The 13815-nt window shown below is 40.7% G+C and overlaps 1 protein-coding gene across 1 annotated transcript in view; it reads right to left on the bottom strand.

The window, feature by feature from the left end:
• LOC146515234 (A disintegrin and metalloproteinase with thrombospondin motifs 20) overlaps positions 1-13815 on the bottom strand; it is a 79858-nt gene that overhangs the window by 20038 nt on the left and 46005 nt on the right. The window contains exons 17-28 of the mRNA XM_085166780.1: positions 13530-13696; positions 13113-13242; positions 12254-12380; positions 11961-12171; positions 11702-11866; positions 11153-11323; positions 10205-10324; positions 8596-8703; positions 6181-6345; positions 4421-4690; positions 3161-3322; positions 2777-2953 (exon numbers count right to left, since the gene is read on the bottom strand). Coding sequence (XP_085022906.1) covers positions 2777-2953; positions 3161-3322; positions 4421-4690; positions 6181-6345; positions 8596-8703; positions 10205-10324; positions 11153-11323; positions 11702-11866; positions 11961-12171; positions 12254-12380; positions 13113-13242; positions 13530-13696 — 1973 coding nt within the window. The remainder of the gene's footprint in view (positions 1-2776; positions 2954-3160; positions 3323-4420; positions 4691-6180; positions 6346-8595; positions 8704-10204; positions 10325-11152; positions 11324-11701; positions 11867-11960; positions 12172-12253; positions 12381-13112; positions 13243-13529; positions 13697-13815) is intronic.

Genomic DNA, 13815 nt, shown 5'->3' with positions numbered 1-13815 from the left:
AAAGGATTACTGAAAAACAAAACAGTAAAGTCAAATTGAGGGTCAAATACCAAAATACCCCTAATGGCCCACAGATCACATCTTTTCTGTGGGGTGCTGTATGTTAACTTTGTACATAAACTGTATGTGTATTGCATGTACACAGTATGTAGAGCATATAAATGTACTGTATATAAAAAGTCAGTGCACATGAAAACAAACTCTTTTTAAAGTCAGTTGCTATTTACCTTACCCCTTGCAAAGCAACGTGTTTTTTTTTTCTGTCTTGCTGTTCCTTGTGCAACATTTTGGCTTTATGACATTCACTAAAGTCCAGTGTTATTTTTGTTGTTGTTGTTTGTTTGTCAATAAAACATTACAGTGAGAAACAACACAAATTTCACAGTTATGTTTCTTTAATGTTCTTTACAGTTGGAAACAGCTAATTTAACATATTTATATATTTCGCATGTGAATGAAATAAATAGCAACAAGAACAACAACGCACCAAAATATGCAAAATAAAGCAGAGTTGGCCCTTTGGGTTTGTGCAACTTTGCACCACAGAGTTTAATAAAACGACTGGGAGGGAAACTGCCATGGGTGAGGAGTCTCGGTTGTAGTGGAAAGCCGTCACACAAATACGCAGGAAGAGAAGCAAAAAAACCCCAAACAAAACACAAAAAGAGGCAGACTGCGATCCTCCTCCACTGGGAAGGATACCAACATAAACAGAGACCAAGCTGCAACACTTCACCTGAAATATTTGTCATGATAATTTTTTGTTGGCTTAATCCAAATGTAACTCGGAGGATTTACACATGTCACAGTGTATAACTGGTAATTAAGCATTAGTGGAAGCCTGACTCTGCAAATATAGATTCGATCCCTGCACGGTGTGTAAGTCCAACACATACTCAGACTGTATATGGCAAATGCACTGTGTTTACCTGGATAAGTTACAAAGTGTTCACAGTTTACGTTACTAATACTTGACTGAAGAGCTGTCTTTTACTGAGTTAAACATTTCAAGTCTTTCATCCATATTAAGGTTGAATGTGTGCCTAGTTGCACCTGTAATGACACAAACACGCCTTCACTTCAACATTACTAACGAAAGATGAAATGTTAAAGAAAAAATGGCTTCAAGGTTCGGGTGTTTAGTTGCTCTTTAAAGATTAGAACAATAAGAGCAGCAAACATATTTCTGAAATAATATTTAGTCTTCATACTAATATATAACATACTTTTCACCTGACAGCCGAATTTGGAAATGATGTGGCTCTTTGAACATGTTGCCTCTCAGTGTAGCAGAGTGAATGCAAAGACCAAAGCAGAATTTGGTGTTTGCATACTTTGCTTACTTTTTTTGTACGTAAAAAAAAAAAGACATTAATAACCCTCCAAATGCAGAATTATTTGGCGGACGTGTGAAAAATGTCAAATAATTCAAGTGAAGCATTACACAAGTCTAAACTGCAACAAAATATTAAAGCTGCAACAATTAATAATACACTGTAAACAAATAAATATGATTCATTTGAACGAAATCCTTCAGAAATAAAACTGGCCAAAGGATGAAAGAGAAACAACAACAATCGACTGTAATTTTACACAAAGGAGGTATCTGCGTGCTTTCTTTGATCAACAATAATAATGAGCTTCTCAGTGGTTTTGATTTACTGCACACTGACTAAGCTGAGCTGATGCTATCAACCAGAAACAGAATAAATACGTTATTTCTAAGCCTGGAAATATGATAAAAATTCAATCTTCACAATACCGATAAGTCATCAATATTTAAAATTAAGTTATTAGCACCTTATTATGATGACATATCCCCTTCTAACTGGAAGATGAAGTATACACAGTGAGAACTGGGACACGTCTTTGAAAGCTGTTGGAAAGTATAGAATTCTCCCGTGTGACGTTCATTACATCATATATTAAACAACCTTTACTATAATGCCTCTTGTTGAATAACTTTGCATTTTAATTTTAGGTTTTAAATACAATTTCAAAACGACTTTTTACGTCTTTTTATGAAATTCTCTTTTTTCCCTTAAAGTTACTGCATATATTTTCAGTTTAAACCAACAGAGATGCATTAAAATGTAAGTCAAAACAAATGATGGAAAATATTTTCCTCTGTACAAAATGTCATTATTCATTGAGAGACAAGAGAGGTTTGACCAAGAGCACCAGCGAAATATTAAATATAACCAGCTACTTGCAAAATATCATCATACTGTACAAAAATACATATACAAAATGCACTGATAGTCGTTGTTGTTGCTGTTCAATAAAAGTCATAATATTAACTCTTATACACAAATATACACTTGTGTACTTTGGGCACAGGGTGAAGACAGCAATAACAACATAAATCATTTACTTCACGCCTCATGTATAAAATAAATATTTTCTGGAGTTAGAAATATATGGCATTGTTAGACAGCACTGTCCTGATTTATATGTTTTAATTTGGAGCCTTGGCTCATAAATGGGATCCATGTGTTTTGAATGATTCCCTAAGTGGAGCAGCATTGTTTTGGGTATGTTTTTCCTCTTTTCTTTTTTTTTAAGTTGTAATCAGCCCCATGCCACTGCAGGGCCCATCTGGGTGGGCTCGAGCTGGGTAGGCAACAGTGGTGCGAGATAACCCAGCTCTTGCTTCAGAACCTTTGATAGTTTCAGGCTGAAAACACACTGAGAACGCAGATCTGAAGTAAATGCAGCACACACCTCTCTTGAGGAAGAATAAGCACTGAAGGTAAATTAGTTAGTACTATCATACCGGCTTCCATGGGTCACGGTGCCAAGAGGCAGAGCCTGGGCAGGACTGCAAGTTGCACTGCTCCATATCAGGTGGCTTGTCTAGGATGTCACAGTTGTAGTCATTGAGCCTCTGTCCATTGGGCCTTTGACATACCACCAGGCGAGTTCTCCTTCCTCCACCACAAGTTTGGGTACACTGAGAGGAACAGCAAACAAAATGTTCTGTTTTTCAGATTCCAGATCAGTTTGCTTTGACTTACGGAGACATGACTACCAGATTTTTAGACCAATTCCCTGTTTGTGTGATAAAAAATACACAAACACAAATGGGGATCGCATAAATGGTCGATGGAAAACAAAAGAGATGAGCGAACTGCACTTCTAACTATAAATATGGTCTCACCTCTCCCCAAACACCGTAGTTCCACAGAGGACAGGGCCCAGAATCACAGTTCTTGGACTCAGCAGGTTTAACCCTCTCATCACAGTAGTTGTTGCTGCGCCCATCAGCATCCTGACAAACAACCACCCGCCTCTGGAAGCCTCCTGCACAGGTGCTGGAACACTGGAGAGCACACAAAATATGCAATTATATTCAGACAATGATTATGATTAATTCAAAATGATTGGACTACCAAGCTCTTGAATTGACATCTAACATAAAACAAATGTAAAGTCTCTTTATAGAATCTATTTGCAGCAGTATCATGTTTACATGAGTCTAAAGAAGAAACTCCGAACTTTCAGTCTCCACCGCACCCAATATTTATGAAGTGTAAGAGTACATACATAATGCCACTATCTGAGTAAAAGTGACCCATATGTAACACTGCACTTGGTTTCACACTGATAACTGGTTGGAAACAACTTCATGCCAAATGCATGTAAAAAGCTCTTTTTATATAACATTAACAATAACACTACTACCAACAGGGACAACCACACCTACACTGACCTTCCTCCACACATGCAAACACTATGCAGACGTAAAACTACCAAACAAGGTTAAAAGGATTAAAAGAAGAAATGAAACATGGCATTCTATCTGAATTTGGGCCAAGGCGATTCAAAGCCAAGTATATTAAGAGCCTCAACTGCCTCAAACTATTTGGATTTGTTCATGCTGAACTAATTTCAGCCAAGGAATCAAGGCACTACCTTTTGAATCTGTTAATAGGACCATCAAAAACAACACTTTTGATACCATATTGTTTTTTTGGTATTGCTAAATACCAGTCACTGACACTGACATGAAATATGACATTTGCTATGTATACACTGCAGCCTTCAGTATTCCTTTTAAGCTGTCCATAAAGTCCTTTACCATGTATGGCCTTCTGCCCTGGGAAATGAAAACATCTGTTACCTCACTCCTAGATGTGTTCGCAAGAATGTGTTTACACACACACACACACACACACACACACACACACACACACACACACACACACACACACACACACACACACAAAGGTCTCTCAACAACATGTTATATAGGCATGGCTTGTATATGCACTGCTGGTTCTACATTAATATGAAAGCTTACTTTTGCTGTATGTAAAAAAAAAAAAGACATTAATAACCCTCCAAATGCATTAAAATGAACCTTGACAAAATATATTTGAACCCTGCTATTTCTTCAACTATCTCATGCTGAACATACTGCGCCCCAAGGTCCAGTCCTCCATTGGTTGTCTGCTGAAGGCACATTCCAGCTGCTGTGCCCTGGGTGACGTCCTGGATCCTGAGGATATTCGTAGGGCTGGTCATTAATGCGTTGGCGGTGGTAAACAGAAGGACAGGGTGCAGCAGTACACTCCTGTTCTGTCACGGGCCTCTCATCCGGATCACAGAAAGACTGGTCCACTGGCTGGGGGTAGTTGGAGCAAACCACTTGTCTGGTGGCTCTTCCTACACCACAAGTCACTGAACACTGTGGGAAGAGAGCCAAAGAGTTTTAAACAAAGGTGAAATAGAAGAGCTGTGATTTTTAATGAGAAAAAGATGCTTGGAAAAAAGAAAATCTACAGCATGTTCTGCAAAGCTCTGAGAACCATATGATGTTTTCATAAAAATGTGGGCTTTTGGATACCTTAAGTAAGAATCAATGTCATCTTTCAAACCTCGCTACGTGTTGCACTATGAGAAGCGTCTTGTGTGACCAATTGCGGAAGCTCCACTACCACCACCACTACTAATCTGACCAAGACAGACCAATCACCAATCACACATGTTCCTAGAACCCCCTTTATAATAGCCCCTAGCCCCAAACCAAGCATTCCTGCTTTCTTCCCTACAAAGATCACAAGAACTCCTCAGCGGTCCTGAGCCAAAATGATCCACCTTATGCTGATGCAACCATCAAGGTTAGACCATTAATGTGGGTATTTCTAGTTTAAGGATTAACTACGAAGTTATATTTGATGTATATATTTACATCAAGAGAATATATTCTTCTAGTAGTGGTTGTTGCATAACTGTAACACATCAAGTAGCTTGAGTTTTATGTTTGTTTAGCTATTGCTAGCTGAGCATGAGTGATTACTGCTACCACTGAATATTGTCAGGTAACCATTGGTGGCGTCTTGCCCTTGCCCAGCTGCTTGTGGGTTGACCCATCCCCTCAGGCATCACCTGGGTATCAACCACACAAAGGAATCTCTGGGATGCCTGCACTTCCACGAGCACTGTGGAATATTGCTTAGCAGAGAACCGTGGTTACACTAGTAACCAAACATTTTCTATATACTCCTAATATCTGGATAGTGAATGACTGCTTACCCTTTTTTTAAATTTTGCTTTTGATCAATTTCAAGATTTCTTTTTTTAATTTATCTCTCTCATGACATTTTTGTTGGATGTTTTCCATTTTCTGAATTACATTTGAGCAGTGTTGTTTTCACTGATGTTCCCATGAACAGATTTGCAGTATTTCGTGGTGAGTTCTTTTGATGGGAAGCCCCCATGAGACTAAAAACATGAATACAACAAGAGTAGAAATCAACATTATGTGACATTAAAATGTAATGCAATTAGGGGGGAGGCAATGGGAAACTCCCTTTTAACAAGAAAAGTCCTCCCACAAAACTATGCACAGGGAAGGCAGGCGTCCGCCTCGACCAGCTGTGGTGCATAGAGAGCAAAGAGGAAAAACATGATGACTGAGAAATCAGTCATCATGTTTGGTTGGTCCCACCATAAACTGTAAATCAAAGAAATCTCACTTGAGTTCAAATAGTATAAGGAATTTGTTTTTCACTCAAGCAAATTCATGCAAAAACTACAGCTCATCACTGACGCCACGCAAATGCTGGTTTAGTGACGTCACGAACAGTGCTGTTTACAGCTCATTGTGTTTCAACACGATTTGAAAATTGTTGGAAACATCTGTTTCTATTTGACACAGCTGGATGTTTTACTTACAGGTGACCATTCTCCGGCGTGCCATTGCCCACAGGGGCTGAAGCAGGTGGCAAACTCAGCGGGGCGGGGCAGGTGGGCGCAGTAGGATTCGTCTGCCACTCCTCCGTGGACATCTCGGCAGCTGACATAACGAGCCCGCTTTCCCTTGCCACAGGACACGGAGCACTGCATGACATGCACATACAAGCAGAGCTCTCTCACATGGAATTTGACAAAAAAAATCTTTCAACCTTGTTTGTTTTTTGTTTCTTGTTTTCAAAGCGATACCACCCACTGCATCACACAATTATGTGAGCATACTCTATACAGTATATATATATATATATGTGTGTGTGTGTATATATACATACATACACATATTGTAACTGTGTGAAGCACATGATACAAGGTACACATTATATTTCCAGGGAAAGATGCGTTTTCGTGAACTTGGATTTTCACCAGTTGTGCAAAAGTTATACCTTACTATTTCTGGATGAACAACTCACACTTTCCCTCATATCTTTCTTATGTTTTCTTAGTTATATGATGTCAAACACAATATTTGAAAGTACAAACACAAGAGTGTTGAATACTGCATTTCCTCCTATTGCCACTTGAGGCTTCCTAAAAAAGAATCTCATCATAAATCACCTAACTTTACAGCAGAAACAAACATATTTGCAGCCTGGTACAAAAAGGTTTTGGTCTCTGCTTTCTCTTCTTAATGACAGTCAATATTTCTCTTTTGTTTTCTTTATTATTTAAATTAACTTGTATTATTACATCATCATTATTGTTACTAATTCCGCTCTTTAAATAACAGTAACTCTGCTGCAATGTGTGCTAGAGAGAAAATTCTATTGGAGATTATGTATCGGAATTTCAGGAGCAGGACCACGCCTCCAAACATGCTCCTTCCACCTGTCATCTATATAGGTTCCCCCAGTTCTGCAAGTTGATTATTCTCGTTTATGTACCCACCGTCCCTCCCTCCCTCCCTCCTTGTTCTCCATTCTTTAACTTCTTTGCTTCTATTTAGTACATGGGGATCTGCCAGGCCCGGGAGCCATCGACAGTCCCCTTTGAGGCCTTCCCCAAACCGCAGCTCAATTCATGTCAAAGCATTCACTTTTACCTACTAAAACGCTGTCAAACCTAAAATGAGGACGTGGGCCCAGCTAGTGAAATGGTTTTGTAAAGAAGGAAGGGCAAGCTTTACTGTGATATTTGGTAGCACGAAGCATTCAAAAGGTACTGCTGTCTGAACACAGGCAGAAAAATCAGCTCTAGATTTGTGTGCTTCACTTTACTGTAACCCCTCGACCATTTTGGGCTAGAGAGAAAATTCAAATGGTTCCCGGGAGATGAGAATTACAATATAAAATACATCCAGGAGTGCTGTATGACATGATGCTTATGATAAAGGGTTCAACTTTACCTCATCTAATTCAAGTCACTGATCTGGATCTTTTGGCCATGTTCAAAGTATTGGTGCCTAATTTCATTACAGTAATAACCTTGCTTTTTTATGCAGGAAAGGAGCAACTTCATTATTTTTTTGAAACTTATATACTGTGACTTCTTCACCTTACAAATAAATTCATTGTCACTGGTATTCTGACATAACTCCCTCAGCACTCATATGCTCTGTAGGTTTACTCCTGCCATCTCAGCGCGACACCATAGAAATATTTCTGAAGAGATGAATATCTAATGCAATCAAGCAGCTCTAGCTCAAACAGAAACATTAATATCGCTTTCATATCAATGTCACTCTGAGGATGGCAATGCTGCTCCTTGGGGAATGCATGCATATGTGTATATGGAGCATGTGTGTCTGAAAGACCATACTGGCGCTGGCCTCTGACATGTGAGCTCACACCGGTTTTTCAGATTGACAGATGGGGTTCAATCTCAGAAACCGAAGACTCGTGTTTAGATGAAATCTGGTTTCCATTTGCTCCGAATAACAATGCAAAGTATTAGAAAGGCGGAGGGACCTCTTTGCCAAGACACTGGAGCCTGCACGTGTCTGCATATTGTATGTCTGTGTGAGTGTGTAGTTACAGCAGGGGGTAAAACAGACAATGCCAAAGAGGATTGTAGTTATGTGCAGTATGTACTTTCTAGAGGAATGTTGGGATATACAGTGAAGTTGAATATGTCAACCTAATATTCGTAAACACATAACATGACTTGAGTGTGGTTGAGACACACACACACACACGCACAAACCACACATAAATTGCTCCATCAATATTCTTATTTTTCATTCTTTGTCAGAGGCCTACAGTCCTACTTTCACTCAATCTACACACACAGTGATGAACAGAACAGTACAAAGATTTGTTTACAAGTCAAAAAAACACTGCGTTTATTCTGCTCACTGGAATATGCTCTAACAGACCCACCAACCTCAAGTTATTTCCTTACCGCGGTCCAAGAGCCATATCTCCACTGAGTCAGGAACTGCGCAGAGTTGTCTGGACGAGGCGTGCTTTGTGCTGGAGAGGCTCGTGGACATGATGGCATCTCACAGTCCTTCAATGACAAACATTGTAACAAACTGCCCTGTGATGAGCTAATAAGCAAATATGCAAGGATCTTAAGTTGTCTTAAAGGAAGAGGGTAAAGGAAACAAATTGGGGCAAAATATGGTTATTAATATACCCCAAAAATGTATATCTTTCCATTGCACCTTTCTAAGCCCTAGAACCCTAAAATTTAGTACTGTTGAAGACAGCCTTAAATCAAACACCTAGAAACGATCTCTTACCTATAAACTTTAAGATCAGTCAAATGCCTTGAGTGTCCATCATTGTCAATGGACCCTTATAAGGCATCAAAAAGTTTTTTTTAAGTCAGTGTTACCTGTATGTTTCCCCTTCATTCTGCAGAACTATGCATGTTCCAAGATCGACACTAAAAGACTCTACCTAAATTCTAGTTTCTTTATACACATCTAAAATCTGAGTAAAGGGAGGGTACCTTTGAGCAGAATTTATGACCTCAGCTTGTTTGGAAGCCAAACAAAACTTGCACTAGTGTGAAGAGAAGATTTGGGAAAGTGGTGTTGGAAACAACCTGTATCTAACAGTAAATATTAAGTAGGTAACAAGTAGGTATATTTAGCTAGAGAGGAGGTGTAGGCACCATTATATTAGTTTTCAAGCTAAATCCAGTAAGATTTAAAGCGGCACTTGTCCATGTCTATATCTTAAAAAATAATCTGCCATATCGAGCCTTACCACAACTTTTAGCTCACTGTTGACCCACAGCTGCAGTGTTTAGATCAGTTCCATCACTCTTGTCAACCCTCTTTCCAGCCACAGCAGGCAGCTGTTTTCACTCAAAAGGCTCTGATAAACCCACTTTACACTTGTGTTACCTGACCAGCACCAAACCACAATCAGCTGGCAAGTAGATGGGGAACATAATAAAGCGTTTAGCAATTTAAAGTGCTAGTCTCCCCATTGGGAGCTGGTAAAGCCAAAACAGGAAGGTTAATGTTGGACTTAGCGCTGATATATTAACATTCATTTGTAGCTCTGACAAGAGATCGACTCTGTGTTGCTGGCACTGCTTCATTTCTGGTGGTTGTTCAGATAGAAGAAGTGTTTTAAAGGTGATAAAATACAGATGCTTTTAGTGCTTTTTCCACTTCCTCCAAAGTAATCAGAAATTACTTAATGCTGCTTTAAATTGACTTAAGAACGTAAACTCATCAGTAATCTAAACTGTGCGTGCCACTTGCCGGATTTACAGTAGTAATGAGCGGTGTGTGTGTGTGTGTGTGTGTGTGTGTGTGTGTGTGTGTGTGTGTGTGTGTGTGTGTGTGTGGGCGGGGGGATGCATTTTGGATTCATATATTTGAAGGTCACATTACAATATGTTTTCAGGGAGTAGTCCCATAAAAAACTTAACTGTTTATGAAATATTTCGCATTATGGTGAAATTACGGTAAAATCCACTTAAAAACTATTAATTAAGACTCTTTATGGTTGACTCTTGACTCGATGCATGATCTTAGGTTTCTTTTTACCTGACTGTCTCTGGGCATCGCTGCAGCATTGCACTCTCTGTCATCTACTGTGTCGCCGTAATCCCCCGACACACACCTTACAGCTCTCATCTGGTAGCCATGGTCACAGGTCACTGAACACTAAAAGAAAAAAAAACAAGTTACACACATGCGCACCTATGCCAACTCTACTGAAGTTGGAGGTTGAAGGTTGATATCTTAGACAGGGCCTCAGTCAAGGTCCTGCTCAGCAGAGGCCCTGACGCGTACACACAGACATCCATTCACATACACACCCGGAGCCTCAACTCGACCCTTTACCCAGTTCTTAATTCACATACAAGGCTCTCCCATCATGTTTGGGTACCACACGAGAGCACAGGAAGTGCCACAAGATAGGTTTATTTGAACTGCAAATTATAATTACTCAGGCAGTAATGAGTCGATATATTCCAGCTCTGTAAATACTACTATCTGACTTAATACAAACATGTCTGGGAGCGCATTATTAGTTACATGTAAACTACACTATGAATGGTATGAAAAATGCCCATTCATGCCTGTTTTATTTAGTTTGTTCTTTACTAAAATGCAGTTAAATCTACCCAGAGACAGTGGGAAATTTGTATATTTGAATGTGTATGTGTGTCTCGAATAGTGTGGGTCAGGTTTAGTCTTACAGGATATGAGGGCAAAGTGAAAGTAGCATAAAGGAAATGGGAGCTGGTGTCACAGTAAGCACACTTTGCTGTAACTTGCAGGTATATCAGGTTACACACAAATCTACACTGAGTCTCCTACTGCCACATTCTCTCTCTTTGACCACACACATATCCACAACCACATACACAAAGTAAATCCTAGGCACTCACACATGCAACCCATTTCCTCAGTCAAACACTGAATGGAGTCACCTCGCCCCGCTGTGTCAGTGTGTGTGTCTTACTCGTGTGCGTGCGCACAACTCACCGCTCCCCAGACGCCAACTTGCCAAGATGCACACTCGGGCAGCTCGCAGCTTCCCACGGCAGGGGGTTTACTTGTCATGTCGCAGAGGTGCTCGCTCAGCTTCTCCTCCCTGGCTCCCATGCTGCAGGACACTTGTCTGTGCCTCATCCCTTTCCCACAAGTCACCAGGCACTGATGGTAGAAGAGTTGTAGGTTGACGTTTGTTTGTTTTTTATAAAGTTACTAAAAATCTACGAAATAGTCGATGGTGAGTACACATTTTTATGCTAATTGTCCTGTCCTATTTATGCCATTGGTGTGAACACTATAAGAGAAAACAGTTACACTTCAAGCTGCAGGCTCAGGGTATCCCCTGTATTATATCACATATACACTATATATAGTACGCCAGTAATTTGATTGTTTATTATTTGCATGTGGCTTTGCAGAAGCTTACTTTTACGAGGTGTGTTGAACTCATCTTCTCATTCTGAGGAATAAATCATTTCTATTCTGGGATATCTGTTTCTGTGTGGTCATATCTGCATGTCTAAGAGCATCCAGGCTCACCTCGCTCCACTCACTGATGATCCACTTCGGACACGGGTGGTCGTTGCAGGTTTCAGTTACCACCCTCTGGTATTCATTGCATTCTCTGTCCACGAGCCGGCGGCCCAAATTGTTCATGCAGTAAGACTCCCTGCTACGGCTGCCACGCCCACATGTCTTAGAACACTGCATATGGAAAAGTCATGTAGGTTGGATGCCTTAAACGTCCTTAACCGGGCTAGGCCCTCACAATGTACAATGTAATTTCCACCGACTGTACCTGTGACCAGGCGCTGTACTGCCAGCTCTTCAGCAGACAGTCACCGTGGCAGGGCTCTCTGGTCATTGGTTTGGAGATGTCTGCACAGGCACTGGTCTCCATTCTCTCACTCTGTCTTTTCATCCGGTTGTACTTCATACACTGAACATCCAGGTTGCGGTAGCCTGGGCCACATTTAGCTGAACATTCGCTTTTTCCAGCAACGTGCCACCTGCGAGACAGAGAAGGGTTGTCATGAAGTGTCTGACTGTGGGCGTGCAGTGGAAGTGGGACCGTGGGACATTAATACACACCTGACTTCACAGTCTGTGTTGCATGGCTCGTTGACGGCTTCGGGATGAGGTAAATGTTCACAGCGTTGGTCCGACACCTCAAGGTGATCACTCCTACGTACACACACTCTCTTCCGTCTTCGCTCACCTACACACACACACACACACACACACACACACACACACACACACACACACACACACACACACACACACACACACAAACAGTTAAATAAAGCAACGTTTAGATCGTTTAACATCTGGTAGTCACTTTACTTAAAAATATCACATTTCATCGCCTTGCTAGCTTTCTAACATTCAATCCTTCAGCCTTAGGGGTGTGCAGGTCTCACACCCCTCAAACACACGCTGTGCACTCTGATCCACTGGGAAACCGAGTAGCTTGCTACTAAAACGGAAATTTGTGGGGTGTAGTAAAACCAGGCGAAGGTGAAGGTGTCAGGTAATGTGATTACCTGGGATCAGAATGGGGTTGCAAGGAAGGGGCTCTTTAGAAACCAGAGGCTGATTGAGTAAGTTTTTAAAATCTAGAGGTGTGAGTAACATGATGGAGAAGAAATCAAAATATTAATAATATTAATTAATAATAATATTTGCACTGAAGCTCACACTACACATTTTGATCCTGTATACTTCACACTTTTGGAGTGTTTGGCCATTGACTCTTCACAAAGACAAATGCTGCACATTTTGAACAACAGTGAGCTTAAAAAATATTAATTTATGTATTTATGAAGGCATCCCAGCAGCTCAAAAGGTCCCCCCCCCCCAATTTCTGGAGTGATTTTAAATTCGCAAAAGCCAATGAAAAATGATCCTGTTCTTCATGTGTGGAGATTTGGAAGCCAAGAGATCTTACCCTGGCAGATGCGGTTGCACTCGAGCCAGGAGCCTGAGGGATCCCAGACAAACTGCTCCCTGTGTTCCTCAATGGGTATGTTAAAGGAGTAACGAACATCTGGGTTGTAGAGGTTTCCCACACACAGGACCTGTGGGAATAACGTTGGAAAAGGCAAGGTCAAAGGTCTGACATGCTTATTATTTTGTCCACACAGAGTTCTCACCTCTTTAACAGAGGGATTAAGATCAGTGTGTCACTAGGTGAGAACAAAAGCAAACTTTTGCAGAAAAGAGACGCAAAGGTGAAAACTGAAGCGGTGTGAGGAGAAACATTAACAGAAGAACACACAGTATGCAAATAATCAAAGCAGAACTGATATAGTAATAACGTAAAGGTGATTTAAGCATGAAAAGAAAACAAACTTCCTATTAATACCTGCAGAATGAGCTCCTCCTCAATACGGTCAGTGCAGTTAATGCGCTCAACTTTTGTGTCTGAGCCGCTGTAATCAATGACGGTTCCCTTGAAGTCGATTTCCCTTTTGAACATGGCCACCACAAAGTTTCCATTCAGGAGGAAATTGGAATGGCTATCGGATAATGCTGGAATGACATTCAAATAAGAACGACACATTTCACCACAAGAGAAAGAAGAAGGAAAGCTTTGCCCTCGCAATTTGAAGTTTGGGGAATGCGCGAGACGGCATTTGTCACTTTCAGCC

Source organism: Neolamprologus multifasciatus, chromosome 7 (genome assembly GCF_963576455.1).
Source record: "Neolamprologus multifasciatus chromosome 7, fNeoMul1.2, whole genome shotgun sequence".
Lineage (NCBI taxonomy): Eukaryota > Metazoa > Chordata > Actinopteri > Cichliformes > Cichlidae > Neolamprologus > Neolamprologus multifasciatus.
The sequence above is the reverse complement of the archived record's forward strand: the minus strand, read 5'-3'. Positions and strand labels throughout refer to the sequence as shown.